The 20,012-nt window shown below is 44.9% G+C and overlaps 1 protein-coding gene across 2 annotated transcripts in view; it reads right to left on the reverse strand.

Moving 5' to 3' along the window:
• The window catches only part of dmgdh (dimethylglycine dehydrogenase), a 128,767-nt gene that overhangs the window by 9,171 nt on the left and 99,584 nt on the right, over nt 1-20,012 (reverse strand). For both annotated transcript variants that reach the window (XM_048528276.2, XM_059644823.1), the window contains 4 exons: nt 18,883-19,013; nt 17,624-17,841; nt 14,836-14,993; nt 2,568-2,627 (listed from right to left, as the gene is read on the reverse strand). In XM_048528276.2, the coding sequence (XP_048384233.2) occupies nt 2,568-2,627; nt 14,836-14,993; nt 17,624-17,841; nt 18,883-19,013 (567 nt within the window). The remainder of the gene's footprint in view (nt 1-2,567; nt 2,628-14,835; nt 14,994-17,623; nt 17,842-18,882; nt 19,014-20,012) is intronic.

A 20,012-nucleotide genomic window follows, 5' to 3' on the forward strand; every position in this document is an offset into this window, starting at 1 on the left:
ACAGAGTTAACATTTTGGGTCTGGAGACCCTTCCTCGGAGGATTTGAATACAGAAGCTAGGATGTCTTGTTACAAATGTCCAGGGTGAGGGGGTCTGCAAGCTTCACTGTTTTCTCCTTCACAATTGCTGCCAGATCTGCTGAGCTTTTCCAATTTTTGTTCCTGATTTACAGCATCCGCAGTTCTTTTTTTTTAAAGATTAACCAGACTGATTCCTAAGACAGCAGGACTGATGTATGAAGAGAGACTGGATCAGTGAGGGCTATATTCACCGGATTTAGAAGAGTGAAGGGGGGGATATCAGTGAGTAAAATTCTAACAGGAATAGACAGCAGGGTAAATGCAGGAAGGATGTACCCCAGGACTGGGAATTTAAAGATACAGGGTAGGTCACTTAGGTCTGAGATGAGGAAATCTTTCTTCATCCAGAGAGAGATGAGTCTATGGAATTCTCTACCGACAAAAGTGGTTGAGGCCAAAACATTGAATGCTTTCTAGCAGGAGTTAGATATAGTTTTTAGAGTTCAAGGGAGAGGTAGGATCAATAAGCTTCGCACAGTCATGAAGGAGAGAGCAGATCCAGAGTGCGACAAATCTGAGATAAACACGAAAGAGTGGGATCACAGGTAAATCATAAGTTCAGCTACTGATTTGACTGTCTACATTATCTGTTACTTTCAGTTTGAAGGTAAATAGGGGACATATTTACTGGCTACAAACTAATAGACCAGTATGAAATTTTTAAAAACCAAATTAAGAACTAAGTAATTAAAATAGAGACAGTGGACCAGGCCATGTTGCAACTGCATGAAGTGGTAACTAGTGGACCCCACTGTGGTTCATACTGACTGCATCTGTAACAAGTGTTGGTTGCTTGAGGAACTCCGGTTCAGTGTTATGAACTGGAGTATGAGTTTTGAACACTACAACCCATCAGGAAGGGACGCTGTGTTTCATGACGCAGTCATACTCCTTAGATTAACTACCTCAAATTCGGTCAGAGGTCAGGGAGAGGAAGGTATGACTACGAGCAAGGCAGGTAGGTGGATCCAGGAGGTAGTGCTGAAGGAGCCTTAGCCCCTGAGCTTGTGGAGCAGGTTTGGGTTCTTGCTCCCTGTATGGATAAGAGTGAGGGCTATAGGAAGCATGAACAAACTGACCTCAGCACTGTGGTACAAGGAGCCATTCAAGGGAGGTGGGAGAAATGCAGTTGTAATTGGGGAGAGTATAGTCAGAGGAATTGACATTGTTCTCTGTGGCCAGGATTGAAAGCCTTGAAGGCTGAGTTGTCTGTCTGGTGCCCAGGCTCAGGATATCTTATCTAGGCTGCAGAGGAACTTGGAGAGGGAGGGGAAAGATCCAGAAGCAGAAGACAGGAAACTTTAGGCCAGTTAGCCTGACCACAGACATTGGTAAGATTTTAGGGCCCATTATTCAGAATGAGATTGCACAGTACTTGGAAGTGCATGACAAAATAGGGCTGGGCCAGCACAGCTTCGTCAGGGAGATGTCATGCCTGAAAAAATCTGTTTGAATTCTTTGAGGCAGTAACAGGCAAGTTAGACAAAGGAGAGCCAGCGGACATAATCTGTTTTGATTTCCAGAAAGCCTTTGGACAAGGTGCTGCAGAGGAGACTTCTAAATAAGATAAGAGCCCATGGTGTTAGAGGCAAAGTATTGGCATGGACAGAGGGTTGACTGACTGACAGAAGGCAGAGCACAGGGATAAAGGGATCTTTCTCAGGGTTCAGGCGGCTGTTAGAAAGGCAAATGCAAAGTTAGCATTCATTTCAAAAGGACTTGAATACAAGAGCAGAAACGTAGCACTGAGACTATACAAGACTCTGGCCAGATCGTTTTTGGAGTATTGGAAGCAGTTTCGGGCCCCTTATCTAAGGAAGAATGTGCTGGCCTTGGAGGGGATCCAAAGGAGGTTTACAAGAATGATCCTGGAGATGAAAGAGTTGTCATATGAGGAGTCGCTGACAATTCTGGGTCTGTTCTCAATGGAATTTACAATGAGAAGGGAATCTAATTCAATCTCACAGGATGCTAAGAGGCCTGAACAGAGTGGATGTGAAGAAAATGTTTTCAGTTGTAGGAGAGACTAGGATCTGAGGGCACAGCCTCAGAGTGAAGGAACAACCCTTTAGGACTGAGATGAGGAGGAATTTCTTCAGCCAGAGGGTGGTGAATCTGCGGAACTCATTGCCACAGAAGTCTGTAGAGGCCAAGTCATTGAGTGCAATTGAGACAGAGATAGATAGGGTCTTGATTGATAAGGAGATCAAGGGTTACGAGAAGGTAGGACAGTAGGGGTTGAAAAACATATCAGCCGTGATCAAATGGCAGAGCAGACCTGCTGGGCCAAATGGTCTAATTTTGCTCCCACATCTTATGGACTTATGGATCAAAGGGTATGGGGAGAAAGCAGGAATAGAGTACGGATTTGAATGGTGAGCCATGATCATTGAATGGTAGAGCAGGCTCAAAAGGCTGAGTGGCTAGTCTGGCTCTTATTTTCTGATTCTTTGGTGGAATTATTTGCTATTCGAAAATCGCCGTACCTTGTTTAACTTGATGAAATAGTCCAATCCAGCTTCAAAGGCGTTTGTGTCACAGTTCATCTAGAGAACAGAAAAATAATCCATCAGTCCTTCACTATCATTGAACCCTCAGCAAAGTCAAGCTTTTTTTAATGCATTCATAAGATGTGAGCATCGCTGACTGGGCCAGCATTTGTTGTCCATGCCTAGTTGCCCTTGAGAACATGGCAGTGAGCTGACTTCTTGAACCGCTGCGGTCTAGTGATTTATAGTTTACACTAGTGGAATCAGTAACATGTCACACTTCAATGAGACAAACAATTCCATGGCACATCCACTTTTTTTGTGGCATCTCCCATCTATTAAAATCCAAAGGCTAAATAGCTGATCAACTGAACAGTTGCTTTTTTTTTGTCTTTAGGTTTGGATGTTTCACCAATGACTGAATAGCAGACAAATCACGTCTTCTGACAACAAACATACATTTCTTCATGGATCGGGAGACATAAGATAGATTTCACAAAGAAATGTGGTGATGGTCAGTTTAGGTATTTATGCTAATATTAGCTTCGTTTCTTTGGTCACTGGTAAAAGCTATCACATTCTTTAAATTTTGTCCCTTAGCCACCTGTGTTTGGAATGTTCATGTTTTAGAATCGAAAGATTGATACTTCGCAATTAGTTTGATGCTTAATTTTCACAAGATTTGTGAATTGCAATTTTGGCTGGATAGATATCTTGGTAAGATGAAACAACGTTTGTTTTGTATCAATTTTCATTACCTTTGTACATGAAGTCACAGCACACTTGGATAGTTCTTACAAGACACAAGGTAAAAACAACTCAATTATGTGACAGTGCTGAAGGCGTTAATGAATATACATTGACTGTAAGCAGGCGTTAGTAATATATTGTCCTAGAAAGTAACAACTGCACCTGATAAGATCAGATAACTCTGCAACAACCAGGACATCATGTTGAGGTTGTACAGGACGCTGGTGAGGCTTCTTCCAGAATACCGTGTGCAGTTGTGGTTGCCCTGCTATAGGAAGGCTATTAGTAAATTGGTCAGGGTTCAGAAAACATTTACCAGGATTTGCTAGGAATGGAGGGTTTACATAATAAAAATAGGCTGAATAGGCTGGGACTTCTTTTCACTGGAGCCTAGGGGTTTGAAGTGTGAGCTTACAGAGGTTTATAAAATCATGAGGGGCGTAGATAAGGTCAATAACAGGGGTCTTTTCTCTCAGATGGAGGAGCTCAAAGCTAGGGGGAATATTTTCAAGGTAAGAGGAGAAAGTTTTAAAAAAGGACATGGGGGCAACCATTTTTGTACAGAGAATGGTTTGTGTGTGGAATGTACTCCAAAGGAAGTGATTAATTCAGGTGCAGTTACAACATTTAAAAGACATTTAGACAAGTACATGAATAGGAAAAGTCTGGAGGGATATGTGCCAAATGCAGGCAAGTAGATCTAGTTTAGTTTAGGAACATGGTCAGTGTGGACTAGTTGGACTCCTGCTTCTAATCCCAAGTGAGATCAGCTTCCTCAGCACGCTGTGGGAATTGTGTCATGGCCTGTATGGCTCAGTAACACACTTCAGGGTTTATTCACTAATTCATATTTCCTGGAACTGCAAATGACTTTTCTAAATGGTTTATAGGGTCATAGTCCGATAGAGTCATACAGAATGGAAACATACCCTTTGGTCCAACTAGTCCACACTGACCATGTTCCTAAACTAAACTAGATCTACTTGCCTGCATTTGGCACATATCCCTCCAGACTTTTCCTATTCATGTACTTGTCTAAATGTCTTTTAAATGTTGTAACTGCACCTGAATTAATCACTTCCTTTGGAGTACATTCCACACACAAACCATTCTCTGTACAAAAATGGTTGCCCCCATGTCCTTTTTAAAACTTTCTCCTCTTACCTTGAAAATATTCCCCCTAGCTTTGAGCTCCTCCATCCGAGGGAAAAGACCCCTGTTATTGACCTTATCTATGCCCCTCATGATTTTATAAACCTCTGTAAGCTCACACTTCAAACCCCTAGGCTCCAGTGAAAAGAAGTCCCAGCCTATTCAGCCTATTTTTATTATGTAAACCCTCCATTCCTAGCAAATCCTGGTAAATGTTTTCTGAACCCTGACCAATTTACTAATAGCCTTCCTATAGCAGGGCAACCACAACTGCACACGGTATTCTGGAAGAAGCCTCACCAGCGTCCTGTACAACCTCAACATGATGTCCTGGTTGTTGCAGAGTTATCTGATCTTATCAGGTGCAGTTGTTATTTTCTAGGACAATATATTTACTAACCCCAGCTTACAGTCAATGTATATTCATTAACGCCATCAGCACTGTCACATAATTGAGTTGTTTTCACCTTATGTCTTGTAAGAACTATCCAAGTGTGCTGTGACTTCATGTACAAAGGTAATGAAAACAGGAGCTCTATATCTTACTACAACAAGCCCAATGTAAAATACAGGCATGCGGGCTTTTAATGACTATAGGATCAGACCTGGTTATAATGCCCTGTGGGTCAAACAGATTACTAACTTTCACCTGTAATGACCGAATCACATGATAGCAGGAGCTTTTGGAAGGTGATGGGAAGAAATAGCTGTAGGAAGAGCATCCAAACAGGAACTTAATAATTGTATGAATAATGACAAGTTTACACAACAAGCAGAATTACTGACTGTTCGATCCACAGCACTAACTGCAGTTTAAATGAAAAATAATCTGAAGCTATTTAATCCTGAGAAACTCTGATGTCTGTAATGTGACAATGACGATGCTGTCTCCTTGTTCGTGGTCCTCTCCCTTGTGTTAGATACCACTAGCAGCAAGAGATAATCTTATCTATTCATGCACCAGATGCAAGCCAGAGGGCAGTTAACAGCCAACCTATCCATCTTCTATCCACCTCCCCCTCTCCCTATTTTTTTCAGAAGCTTCTTCCCCTCTCCCATTTCTGAAGAAGGGTCTAGGCCTGAAATGTCAGGCTTCCTGCTCCTCTGATGCTGCTTGGCCTGCTGTGTTCATCCAGCTCTACACCTTGTTATCTCATATTCTCCAGCATCTAGAGTTTCTACTATCTCTGGACCAATTTTAACCCCACTGCGAAGACTCTTCTAAGGTTGCTTAACCTGAAGAAGTTATCCTCCTCCCTCTGCAAAAACCGCAACAGCTCCACCTATCTTCTCTATCCATCTTCTATCCGCCTCCCTTTCTTTACCTATTTATCTCAGAACACCCTTCCCCTCCCCCATTTCAGAAGAAGGATCTAGGTCCAAAATGCAGCCTTCCTGCTCCCCTGATGCTGTTTGGCCTGCTGTGTTCATCCCGTTCTACATCTTGTTATCTCACACTGCTGTGTGTTTGGAATCACATGTATGCCAGGTCTGGAAAGGAAGCAGTTTCCTTCTGTATTTACAGATCTTTATTGCAATCAAATTCCATTGGATATGAACCAGGGTCCTGTAGAACTTTACTTGGGCCTCTGGATGAACAGTCCAGTGATAATGCCACTAGGCCACCACCTTCTCTGGCCAGTGAAATAACAAGGGTGAGTAAGATAAGTGGCAGTGAAGAGGCCATTTGGAATGAAGATAGGGAAGTGATCTATGGAAAACTAAGCAGATGTAATACTAAGTCAGGAAGCAGTGGTAAAAGATCTGAGGTTGTGTACGTTATAAGAGTGCAAGCAGAGAATGTACATATATGTGAAAAGCAGGATGGGAAATATTGCAGTGTCTGTACAACTATAAATAGAAGGATTCTAGGTAGAAGGCAGTGAATTGTGATGAATAGTGAGAGAATAGGTGAAAGGAAAGTTGTGAAATCCTTTTGAAGGCAGGAGGAGCTTGGGGTTCAAAAGTAAGAATGTGCTGAGAGTGCAGCTTATTATATAAATGTGATGTGGGGTTTTTGGTTGTTTAAGAAGTTAACAAGGGGTATATTTTGTGCAATTTGGTTCTTGGCTGTATACAAAGTAAAAATTAGTTGATATTAATTTTAATATTTTTATCAAAGTGGAAGTCTTAAAATGTGAGACAATGGGAACTGCAGATGCTGGAGAATTCCAAGATAAAATGTGAGGCTGGATGAACACAGCAGGCCAAGCAGCATCTCAGGAGCACAAAAGCTGACGTTTCGGGCCTAGACCCTTCATCAGAGAGGCGGATGGGGAGAGGGAACTGGAATAAATAGGGAGCGAGGGGGAGGCGGACCGAAGATGGAGAGTAAAGAAAATAGGTGGAGAGAGTATAGATGGGGAGGTAGGGAGGGGATAGGTCAGTCCAGGGAAGACGGACAGGTCAAGGAGGTGGGATCAGGTTAGTAGGTAGATGGGGGTGCGGCTTGGGGTGGGAGGAAGGGATGGGTGAGAGGAAGAACCGGTTAGGGAGGCAGAGACAGGTTGGACTGGTTTTGGGATGCAGTGGGTGGGGGGGAAGAGCTGGGCTGGTTGTGTGGTGCAGTGGAGGGAGGGGACGAACTGGGCTGGTTTAGGGATGCAGTAGGGGAAGGGGAGATTTTGAAACTGGTGAAGTCCACATTGATACCATTAGGCTGCAGGGTTCCCAGGCAGAATATGAGTTGCTGTTCCTGCAACCTTCGGGTGGCATCATTGTGGCAGTGCAGGAGGCCCATGATGGACATGTCATCTAGAGAACGGGAGGGGGAGTGGAAATGGTTTGGAACTGGGAGGTGCGGTTGTTTGTTGCGAACTGAGCGGAGGTGTTCTGCAAAGCGGTCTCCAAGCCTCTGCTTGGTTTCCCCAATGTAGAGGAAGCCACACCGGGTACAGTGGATGCAGTATACCACATTGGCAGATGTGCAGGTGAACCTCTGCTTAATGTGGAATGTCATCTTGGGGCCTGGGATAGGGGTGAGGGAGGAGGTGTGGGGACAAGTGTAGCATTTCCTGCGGTTGCAGGGGAAGGTGCCGGGTGTGGTGGGGTTGGAGGGCAGTGTGGAGCAACCAAGGGAGTCACGGATAGAGTGGTTTCTCCGGAAAGCAGACAGGGGTGGGGATGGAAAAATGTCTTGGGTGGTGGGGTCAGATTGTAAATGGCGAAAGTGTCGGAGGATGATGCGTTGTATCCGGAGGTTGGTAGGGTGGTGTGTGAGAATGAGGCAGATCCTCTTAGGGCGGTTGTGGCGGGGGCGGGGTGTGAGGGATGTGTAGCGGGAAGTACGGGAGACGCGGTCAAGGACGTTCTCGATCACTGTGGGGGGAAAGTTGCGGTCCTTGAAGAACTTGGACATCTGGGATGTGCGGGAGTGGAATGTCTTATCGTGGGAGCAGATGCGGCAGAGGCGGAGGAATTGGGAATAGGGGATGGAATTTTTGCAGGAGGGTGGGTGGGAGGAGGTGTATTCTAGGTAGCTGTGGGAGTCGGTGGGCTTGAAATGGACATCAGTTACAAGCTGGTTGCCTGAGATGGAGACTGAGAGGCCCAGGAAGGTGAGGGATGTGCTGGAGATGGCCCAGGTGAACTGAAGGTTGGGGTGGAAGGTGTTGGTGAAGTGGATGAACTGTTCGAGCTCCTCTGGGGAGCAAGAGGCGGCGCCGATACAGTCATCAATGTACCGGAGGAAGAGGTGGGGTTTGGGGCCTGTGTAGGTGCGGAAGAGGGAAGAGGCACCTACACAGGCCCCAAACCCCATCTCTTCCTCCGGTACATTGATGACTGTATCGGCGCCGCCTGTTGCTCCCCAGAGGAGCTCGAACAGTTCATCCACTTCACCAACAACTGCCACCCCAACCTTCAGTTCACCTGGGCCATCTCCAGCACATCCCTCACCTTCCTGGACCTCTCAGTCTCCATCTCAGGCAACCAGCTTGTAACTGATGTCCATTTCAAGCCCACCGACTCCCACAGCTACCTAGAATACACCTCCTCCCACCCACCCTCCTGCAAAAATTCCATCCCCTATTCCCAATTCCTCCGCCTCCGCCGCATCTGCTCCCACGATAAGACATTCCACTCCCGCACATCACAGATGTCCAAGTTCTTCAAGGACCGCAACTTTCCCCCCACAGTGATCGAGAACGCCCTTGACCGCGTCTCCCGTACTTCCCGCTACACATCCCTCACACCCCGCCCCCGCCACAACCGCCCTAAGAGGATCCCCCTCGTTCTCACACACCAACCTACCAACCTCCGGATACAACGCATCATCCTCCGACACTTTCGCCATTTACAATCCGACCCCACCACCCAAGACATTTTTCCATCCCCACCCCTGTCTGCTTTCCGGAGAGACCACTCTCTCCGTGACTCCCTTGTTCGCTCCACACTGCCCTCCAACCCCACCACACCTGGCACCTTCCCCTGCAACCGCAGGAAATGCTACACTTGTCCCCACACCTCCTCCCTCACCCCTATCCCAGGCCCCAAGATGACATTCCACATTAAGCAGAGGTTCACCTGCACATCTGCCAATGTGGTATACTGCATCCACTGTACCCGGTGCGGCTTCCTCTACATTGGGGAAACCAAGCGGAGGCTTGGAGACCGCTTTGCAGAACACCTCCGCTCAGTTCGCAACAAACAAGTGCACCTCCCAGTCGCAAACCATTTCCACTCCCCCTCCCGTTCTCTAGATGACATGTCCATCATGGGCCTCCTGCACTGCCACAATGATGCCACCCGAAGGTTGCAGGAACAGCAACTCATATTCCGCCTGGGAACCCTGCAGCCTAATGGTATCAATGTGGACTTCACCAGTTTCAAAATCTCCCCTTCCCCTACTGCATCCCTAAACCAGCCCAGTTCGTCCCCTCCCCCCACTGCACCACACAACCAGCCCAGCTCTTCCCCCCCACCCACTGCATCCCAAAACCAGTCCAACCTGTCTCTGCCTCCCTAACCGGTTCTTCCTCTCACCCATCCCTTCCTCCCACCCCAAGCCGCACCCCCAGCTACCTACTAACCTCATCCCACCTCCTTGACCTGTCCGTCTTCCCTGGACTGACCTATCCCCTCCCTACCTCCCCACCTATACTCTCTCCACCTATCTTCTTTACTCTCCATCTTCCGTCCGCCTCCCCCTCCCTCCCTATTTATTCCAGTTCCCTCTCCCCATCCGCCTCTCTGATGAAGGGTCTAGGCCCGAAACGTCAGCTTTTGTGCTCCTGAGATGCTGCTTGGCCTGCTGTGTTCATCCAGCCTCACATTTTGTCTTAAAATGTGAAATCTCTTCAGATGGTCATCTCCTTTTAAAGTTATTGGTTTCTATAGGGACCATAACAGGGGGATTGTTCTCACTTTTGAAGTTCTTATGGTGGAAGTGAACATCTCACAGACTTTGTGAGTGATGTTAATGTGCACAGCTCTGTAGCCTTCCCTATCCAGACCTGCTTTACTGTAACTTCTAATGTTCATCCTGATGGCCTGGAACAATACCTTCCCTTCAAAAGGGCTTTCAGGGACAAGAGACCATAAGACCATAAGACATAAGAGTGGAAGTAAGGCCATTCGGCCCATCAAGGCCACTCCGCCATTTAAATCATGTCTGATGGGCATTTCAAATCCACTTCCCTGAACTCTCCCCATTGCCCATAATTCCTTACGAGATCAAGAATTTGTCAATCTCTGCCTTGAAGACATTCAATGTCCCGACCTCCACTGCACTCTGTGGCAATGAATTCCACAAGCCCACCACTCTCTGGCTGAAGAAATGTCGTCTATTTCAGTTTTAAATTTACCCCCTCTAATTTTAAGGCTGTGCCCACGCGTACTAGTCTCCCCACCTAACGGAAACAACTTCCTAGCGTCCACCCCTTCTAAACCATACATTATCTTGTCAGTTTCTATTCGATCTCGCCTCAACCTTCTAAATTCTAATGAGACATGAGCCCTCCCACCTATCTCATATTGCTAACAACATCCTTCAGGGTTGATCTAGGAGGACCAAGCAGTGAATACAACCTTCCTTTGGGAGGTGCATCCTCAAGTTGGCCCAGACCTGAGCGATGAATGAAGATCCAATGTGGGATTGGGGTGAACAGAATGTTTTCTCATTTGGTGGAGGATAAGGTTTTGTGAAATCGAAATAACGTTCAAAGCTTATCAATGGCCAAACCTCAAATTCATTACATAATTCGTGGCTTACTGCCCAGTATGCCGGCCCTCAGTCATGTGCTCGTTTCACATCCTGAATTAAAATTAGGCCTGGATCGTCAGTTTAACATTTTGTCTGAAAGGTGACGTATCTGATGATTCAGAGCACCACAGAAGCATCGGTTTGGATTATGCACTCAGATCCTGGAGCGACAGGGTTTGAAATTACAATCGACCGATTTAGAGGAAGGAGGTGTTACCATTGAGCCAAACTGACAGCAATACATTCAAAGAACCTCTTCGTAAATGGTTACAGACCAAAACTTCCTTAACTGTGGCATCAAACCAACACGGAATCATAGAACTAGCGAGTTTTGAGAAGATTTGTAGCTCAGGTTGAGGTTCGGGATGTGAGTTTGCTCGCTGAGCTGGAAGGTTAGTTTTCAGATATTTGGTCACCATTCTAGGTAACATCATCAGTGAGCCTCCGACGAAGCGCTGGTGTTATGTCCCGCTTTCTATTTATCTGGTTAGGTTTCCTTGGGTTGGTGATGTCATTTCCTGTTTTTTTTCTCAGGGGATGGTAGATTGGCCCCAAATCAATGTGTTTGGAGGACACATGAGGACACCACTTTGATTGGGACAACACATCCATCCTAGGACAAGCCAAACAGAGACACGCACGAGAATTCCTAGAAGCATGGCATTCCAACCGGAACTCCATCAACAAATACATTGATTTGGGGCCAATCTACCATCCCCTGAGAAAAAGAACAGGAAATGACATCACCAATGCAGGAAATGACATCACCAACCCAAGGAAACCTAACCAGATAAATAGAATGCGGGACATAACACCAGCGCTTCGTCGGAGGCTCACTGATGATGTTACCTAGAATGGTGACCAAACGTCTGAAAACTAACCTTCCAGCTCAGCGAGCAAACTCACATCCAGAATCATAGAACTATTATGGCAGAGAAGGAGGCCTTTCAGCCCATCCTGTCTGTACTAGACCAGTTTGTTTGGTATGATGTGCAATGTGTGGAGGCCTGGAAGGGAAAGGAAGGAAGAGGCAAAAGTCCATTCACCTCAGAAAACAGTGGTACAGCTACAATCAGCTGCAAGCCTGGGCAGTTGTGCATCTTGGACTTCATTATCATTCTGGAGGACAGGCTGAATCAAACCCAATGCCAAAGGGGTCAGTCAGAAGGGAATCGAGGAAGGGTCTACAGAAATGGACTTTGGCATGGTCTGGAGAAAGGAGGTTAGTCTGAGGCAGAAGGGACAACGAAACACATCTGAACCTCACCCAGTTTTGAGGAAGGGTCAATGAATCTGAATAGTTAACCCTGCTTTCTCTGCATAGGTGCTGCCAGATCTGCTGAGTTTTTCCAGCAATTTCTCTTTTTGTGCTTGAACCTTTCTTGGCCCTGATCCTGTCTACTGTCACCATTCACACTCCAGTGAAAATTGTGTCAGGTCCAAACAGTGTCACTGGGCTCTGATAACTAACCGGTACTGAAGCCCAGCTCTACCTGTGATCTTTCTAATAATGAGATCGAGTGAGTGGGAAGGTGAGGGATACAGCAGAAGACATCCAGCTATTATTTTAACTATCAGCCAGCCCTCTGTCTTCTTGCTTGCCAATCCAGGTTAAAATCAGGCTTTTAATAACATTATAAAATAAAAATCTTCATTAAATGCTTCCAGTGACTAGAGACATGCAAGCACCAACTTATGCACAATACAGAAAATGACCACTATGGGGCACAGCAGTTTCAGTTCTGCAGGAGCAGCTTCACACAAACTGAAAAGTTGCATTAATGCCATCAGACATGTTAACTCTGTTAAGCACAAAATTATTCATTTTGATACATATGCCATATTAGGTGCTGCAAATCTGATAATCATATCTCACTGTCAGTTATTTAATTTTCTAATCTTTTCCATTGCTTCATGAGATATTGGTGTGGGGACTAGGCCAACAATTATTGCCCTTCCTTAAATGCCCTGGTGGAGGCAATGATGAGTTGCCATGTTAAGCCATCCAGTCTTTGGGTTTTAGCAACTCCAACAGTGCTTTAGAATGCTTTTTACCTAGCAACAGTGAACAAATGGTGATATACTTTCAAGTCATCATGATGAAAGGATTGGAGGGGACTTGCAGGCGATGATGTTCCCTTGTGTCTGCTGCCCTTGTTCTTCCAGATGGAAGTGGTTGAGAGTTTGGAGGGTGTTGGCCAAGGATCTTTAGTGAATTTCTGCCAAGCGTCTTAGAGACAGTATACACTGCTGCTACTGAGCATCAGTGGTGGAAGAGGGAATTGAATGCTTGTGGATGTGGTGCCAATTAAGGGGGCTGCTTTGTACTAGATGGTGTCAAGCTTCTTGAGTGCTGTTGGACTGCACTCATCCAGGCAAGTGGGGAGTATTCCATCACACTCCTGACTTGTGCCATGTAGATGGTGGACATTCTTTAAGGAGTCAAGAGTTGAGTTAATTCCTGCAGAATCCTCGACTTCTGAGCTGTTCTTGCAGGCACGGTATTTGTTGAGGTAGTTGGGACAGTTCAGTTTCTGAGAAAATGACAATGCCAAGGATGTTGATACTCAGCTGACAGTCACATCAGCCAAACAGAGAGCATAGCATTCATTGATACCCCTATGTCTCACTTGTCAGACAACGTGAGGCAAAACTGGAGGCAGCAGGAGCTATCCAGAGGGCAACTGTTGGCTCCTAATCCCTGTGGAGGAAACACCACTCCTCATTATAGTGAGGTCACTGAGCAGGGCACAATCTGTAGCTGAAACCACTGAAGGTGACAATATCATCATCAAGATAGTAGGATTTTCTGAAGAAGGGTCTAGGCCTGAAACGTCAGCTTTCCTGCACCTCTGATGCTGCTTGGCCTGCTGTGTTCATCCAGCTCCACACCTTGTTATCTCATCATTCCTAATCCTTGTTCTCACATCCCACTTCTCCGTCGTCCCACACAATCTTTCAATTTAAATTCCATAGATGCTGTAAGTGTGCCTCTTCCTCCTTGTACCACAAACTTAAATGCCCTTCTGCCTTTTTATTTCATAGACTCAGATGGTGTGACCAGGCTTGTTTGTGAGAGACTGATGATGATGATGATGACACAGCATCTACATTAGATTTCATACGCACAGTCACTAGCACAGAAACCAACCCTGTGCGTATCTCCGAGAGAAGATTATTACTGAGGTCAGCATGTGGTGACACAGCAGGCTATGATGGACTGGACTGCTGTGTGAGTGCCTGATGGGTCGGAAAAAGCTTGCAATCATTGCCAAGGGGCAAGGAGGCATCGTGCCTAACATGGTGCAAGGCTTTGTTCCAAGCTTACAGCAAATGCAGATATTCAAGCCAAGTCAGTGGGTGCATTTGTAGACCCGAACATGATGCAGTGCTTAAGAGCCTTTGTCATAACTTGCATTGCTAAAAGGCCCAATTTTCCATCCAGTGTTTTAACCTGTCACAGACTCCAAAACTAGGGGCCATCAGTAGCTATTAATGACAAAAATAGGGAAATAAGGAGAAATTTCTGTACTCAGACAGTAGGTGGAATGTATAACTTGCTGCAGAAGAAAGTGATTTAAGCAAATAGTTATTTTCAAAAGGGAGATATAGAAGTGAGTTTGGAAGACCAGAGAATAGTAAGAGATGAAAGGCTGAGGCATGTGGAATGGGATGAGACTAGTGTAGCGTACAAATACCAAGACAGATTGGCTGCATTGACAGTTAGTTTCAGTGCTATTTTTTGGATTTATAATTCCATATAAATATCAATTTAACACCTATTCAGGAAGACCTGGCAGGAAAGACAATTATTTTCTTTAGCAGGGTGTGGAGAAGCATGATAACTCATGCTGGCACCGTTGAGAAAGTATGGGCATCTGGGTTAATACACTCACAACATGGCCCTGTTCCTCTGCCTTGTGACTTAGCTCAGTGCAGGCACCATGCCTTGTGATTGTGAACTGCACAGAGCTAGAATCTGCTTAATGGAATGTGACTGATGCTGGGCCTATATCATCCCAAGTGAGAGCTGATCCAATAAAAATCCAACCTACTCGGCTTTTCATTTGAATTCAGCACAAATGAAGACTGTCACTTTGTGTGTTGCTGAATGGGGCAGCACTAGAAAAAGAGTAAATACGATATCGCACAGCCACTGACCTCTGCTCCCCAGCCTCTGAAAGCTTTCTCAAGTCGTAGGGAGTTCATAGCATACGCTCCAAAGTTGTCAATTCCAAATTCCTGCCCTGCCTCCATGATGGCAGTATAGAGAGCAGCAGTGTCTTGTCGTTTGTGGTACAACTCCCACCCAAGCTCACCTAGAGTGAAACAGATAGGTCAGTCATGCTTAAGTCATGCCATAAATGTATTATGAGGATTCATACTATAAGGAGTGTAATAGAGATATTCCCTTTCATTTTCAACACTTTAAAGCTGATATAAATGGGATGTACAGCTGGGAAATATCAGGATTGCCACTTAATATATTGAAATTCTATTGAATGCAGTACATTAAAATTTATGGACACTTGCTCACAGATACACCCCACAATGTAATTAGAATAGCTGACATTATTAATACTGGTCAGAATTTATCTCACAGGAACTTTAGGCACTACACACATTAATTCCACCTATTATGAACATATGAAATGGCACCAAGAGTTGGCCATTCCGCCCCTCAAACCTGCTCTACCATTCAATTCCCTGGAAGACAACTTTCTGATTGATTCTAGGGCAGCTGAAAAGCTTATGGATGTGAACAATACACCGAGAAGCCTGTGAACATCTGGAAGGGGCAGGTGGTACATTCGTGCATGTGTGCACGCCTGTGTGTGAGCGCGAAGTGCGTGTGTCTCTCTCTCTTTCTGCAATAAATTACCTGAAGTTGAAAGAATTTTCTCCCACTGGTTACTGTAAGTTGTTGCCTTTAACTACTAACTAAAAGACTCGGTGGTTGGTGTTCTAATTGACCTGTGCCTCCTGCAAAGGGGTGAAAAGAACCTGGAGAAAGAAAACTGAAGAACAGAAAGTCCTACAACTCTTTGCTGGTTGGAGTCTGACCTAGCACATTGGTCGATGGTTGTGGTTGTTGGAGGGCAGTCGGCTCAGCTCCAGAACATCTCTGCAGGAGTTTCTCGGTGTAGTGTCCTAGGTCTAACCATCTTCAGCTGCTTCATCAATGACCTTCCCTCCACCATAAGGTCAGAAGTGGGGATGTTTGCCAATGACTGCACACTGTCTGTGACTCCTCAGACATTGAAGCAGAGTGTGCCTGCATGCAGCAAGCACCGGACAATGTTCATCCTTGGGATGATAACTGGCAAGTGACACTGTGCCCCACAAATGCCAGTCAATGATGCATCTCCATCAAGAAGGTATCTAACAATCATTCTTTGACATCAATAGCAGTCCCATCACTGGATTCCCTACTATCAATACCCTGAGAGTCACCATGACCAGAGGTTTTATTGAATTGGCCACAACTACTGGGCCGAGGGGTGGGGGGAGCAGGTCAGTGGCCAGGTATTTTGTGGCAAATCACTCACCTTCTGACTTCTGTCACCCACCCACCATCTACAAGGCAAAGGTGGGGAGTGTGATGGAATACTTCCCACTTGCCTGGTTGAGTGCAGCTCCAATAACACTCAGGAGGCTAGACATCATTCAAGAAAAAGCAGCCCGCTTGGTTGTTATCTCATCCAGCCTCTTTAATCATGCATTCTCTCCATTACAGGCACATAGTGGCAGCAGTGTGCACCATCTCCAAATGCAGTGCAGCAAATTGCTGAGGCACAACAAGCTGATGACTCAACTGCCAGCAGGGAAGTCATAGATTAAAGGTCCATTCATGGATACAGCCACAGCTTTTCATCTCCATAGCTGTGTATTTGTGGCACAGAAAGACCAGTTCTACTGGGCAGCCTGGCAAAAACCAAGAAGCTAACTCAACAGGGACAATGTCTTCCATATGTATCCAGGGTAGGGACAGCAGCTGGGGAAAACCAGCACCGCTGCTAAATAGCCCCCAGCTGAGGTCTTCATGAAGTAATTAGTTGCCCATCTCCATAAAGTGAGTAGATGACCTAGTTCCCTGCGGATCCTGGGAAATCTCTGAGTGGCAAGAATGCACTGGGGAGGTGTCCCTTTGGATATCCTTCAACTACCCTACTATGTACCCTGTTTCTTGGAGCCAGGAAATTAGAGCTCAGATTTACAATTTTGTGAACTGATTATGATCACATTTCAAAATAGCAACATAATTGCAGTGCTATTAGATCATTTATGATGTGCTAATTGGGCTATTACATTTGTCTGCAACAGCACGTACGATTACTGCGACTTCACAAACACCTTTTTATCAAACACTTGCTGCATCTCAGCATTTTAATAACTCTTGTACAAATACTTGGGCTGCTGATAGAGTTTCACCTGTGGAAGCACAGATCAGAAGTTTGGGCATGTATTTCCCACAGTTTCCTGGTTATTAACTTTTGAAGTTAGCATGATCTGTTCAAGGGCAAGTTTTATACTCATTTCTCCACGTCTCGTCTTTTTTCAGTTGCCTATCAGGCCGTCCTGTTTCTAATTTTTAGTTGTCTAAAGTTACCACTTATTTTCACCCTTCGTCTACGTCCCTTTAATCATCCTTCAATCACCTCATTCAAGTTTAGAGGTTGGCCAAACTAACCTTAATGTCTTTGCTTAAAGATATTCACTAATGGTATTACCTTCTCCATGCCCTGAGAAATTCTTCATTGCTCTTGAGTTTTCTCCAAATTTAAAAAAGACATAGGGAGCAACTTTTTTACGTAGAGCGTGGAATGAACTTACAGAGGAAGTGGTGAATGCCGGCGTAGTTACGTTTAAAAGGCATTTGGATAAGTATGTGAGTACAAAATGGGGTTTGGGGCAAGTGCATGCAGGTGTATCAATATCTGACACTAACCTGTGTAGGAAATCCTCATAGCTGTGAGGGAGATACCAGCCAGAGTGACAGGCTTACACTGCAGGAACTTAAACGCTGTTCCACTCATGTCTGCTGTCGTGAGTTTCTGAAGGACCTTACGTGAAAATGGCCCTGCTACACCCAGCACTCCGATCTCATCAGTCACATTGTCAATCTCAACTGCATAGCCACCATTTAACGCCTCTTCCTCTATATATCTAAATAAAAGCAAGTGATAAGTCAAATGAAGAGTACAGATCTGGCTTCCCTTTTTAAAGTACTATTAAATAAGTAAATGTGCAAAAGGCTTGTTTCAATCAAGGCATTGCATACCATCATTTTGGCATTTATGAATCTGGTTGGCACTGCACTTCAGCTCATAGTGAGTGTATCGTTACTTATGGAGGCAAAAGCATTGATAAGCATTCACTGCATGGTATGAGTTCATGTCCTGGGGTAGCATTTCAATCAATGATCAGCTTACCACTGAGCCAACCGATACTGAGTGTTCAAGATGTTCAACAAATAATTTACAATTAGTTCCAATAATGTCCTTGTGGGTAATTTTGGTAATGAGTAAAACAGGCAAAACAGGATTCACCCTCCATTAAATATCCCTCCCAATTTCCATCTCCATTAACCTCAAGGGAGATAAAAATGGATAATGATACAAAACGGACAGCCAAACCAATATTGCCTGTGTTCCACTAACACCAATGGAGAATTATTCCACTCTGGGAAAGGAACTTGATGACCTGATGCAGTCTGTAGAGACTCGAGTCCCAGATTAGTGTGAGTGCTTCTTTAGAATGGCCAATCAGCTGGAGCAGATTGGGATAGAGAATAAACGAGAGCCTTGCCAGCGACACTCAATTCTAAGACTGGGTAATGGTTACAAACAAGATCAGAATGCACGGTGTTCTAGTGACCAACTGAAAACATAACTGCCTGACCCTAGTTAGAAGACATTAGCCTCAACCCAGTGTATGGCTGAGCCGATGGCATCTCTAGCTAGTCTTGTCCACTTCCTTTCTTGGTACTGGAAAGGGGTTTTAAGAATGGAAAATAATAAAGATGCAAGGTCTTACAAACTTCATCTAATTTTAAAAATTTGCACAATCAATATTCTTCATTTATCAAACGTCTTTCAAAATGAACAGAAAATGTGTTTGCACTGTATTGACCCAATGAAGAAAATGCAAATATAAGGAATAAATTCATGTCAGCAGTTTCACTCTCAAAAGTAAATCCATACTCACCTTAAGTCATGGAGCTCTGATCCCGATCCTGTCACCAGCAGGAACTCCTCCTCTGACAAGTGGCTGATTGTTACCTCAGCATACACTCGCCCTCTTGGTGTAATCATATGACTGATGTTTATAGAGCCCATCTGTGGGAAAGGAGGGGGCGAATAAAGATGGATCACACACTGCAATTGTCACAATGAATCATCTGCATTTTCTTGGAACTTTATCCCTTTAACTATATATAAAAGAGCCAGTCTACATCTTTTCCATATTTTTAGCTTTTCCACCAAATCTGGGGGAATGATCACCAAAGACAAACTGAGGAAATGTGTTATCCAAGGTGCAACAATGAGCTGATGCCAGATCTTAGGTCAGACAGCACAGATATATTTGTGGCTATCAAAAAAATACTGCTGGAGACTGAAGCTGGGTATTGGCAGCTTTCAATGATGGCATGACATACTGATGAGAAGCAGGAAGAGAACATGGATTGGAGCCTTGATTCTCAGCTCAATGGCTGGGTACTGGAGGAGAACCATTAAGGGAGATAAGGCTCACTGCAGTGGGAATGTAACCACTGAGGCACAGTCTCAGTGGTTGCAGAGGAAAAGGGCACAGGTGGTTACATCCAATGTGCTGGAGAAGTTCAGATGCTTGCAACAAGGAATTCGTAAGGTAAATGATAAGTTGGCCTTTGTTACAAAGGAATTGGAATTAATAAAAAGTCTTGTTAAAATTGCACAGGGTGTTGGTGAGACACTTCTAACATGCCATATGGAGATTTAGTCTGGATGTACTTGTACTGAGAATAATGCAACAAAGGTTCACCAAATTGGTCACTAGGACGACATGACCGTCCATTGACGGAAGGCTGCGTAAATAGGGTCTATATTCTCTGGAGTGTAAAAGAATGAGTGGCAATCTCATTATATAGTAGAAGGTTCCAAAGGGGCTGAAAGGGGATTTGCTGAGACATTGTTTCTGCTGATCAGGAAATCTATAATACACGAGCACAGTCTCAGGATAAGGAGCTAACTATTAAGGACTGAGGTAAGGGGGCATTATTTCATTCAAACTGTTGTTAATTGATGGAATTTACAATATTTAATATATTTAAGGCAAAGACAGACTTTTAGAGATAA

Source organism: Stegostoma tigrinum, chromosome 3 (assembly GCF_030684315.1).
Source record: "Stegostoma tigrinum isolate sSteTig4 chromosome 3, sSteTig4.hap1, whole genome shotgun sequence".
Taxonomy (NCBI): domain Eukaryota; kingdom Metazoa; phylum Chordata; class Chondrichthyes; order Orectolobiformes; family Stegostomatidae; genus Stegostoma; species Stegostoma tigrinum.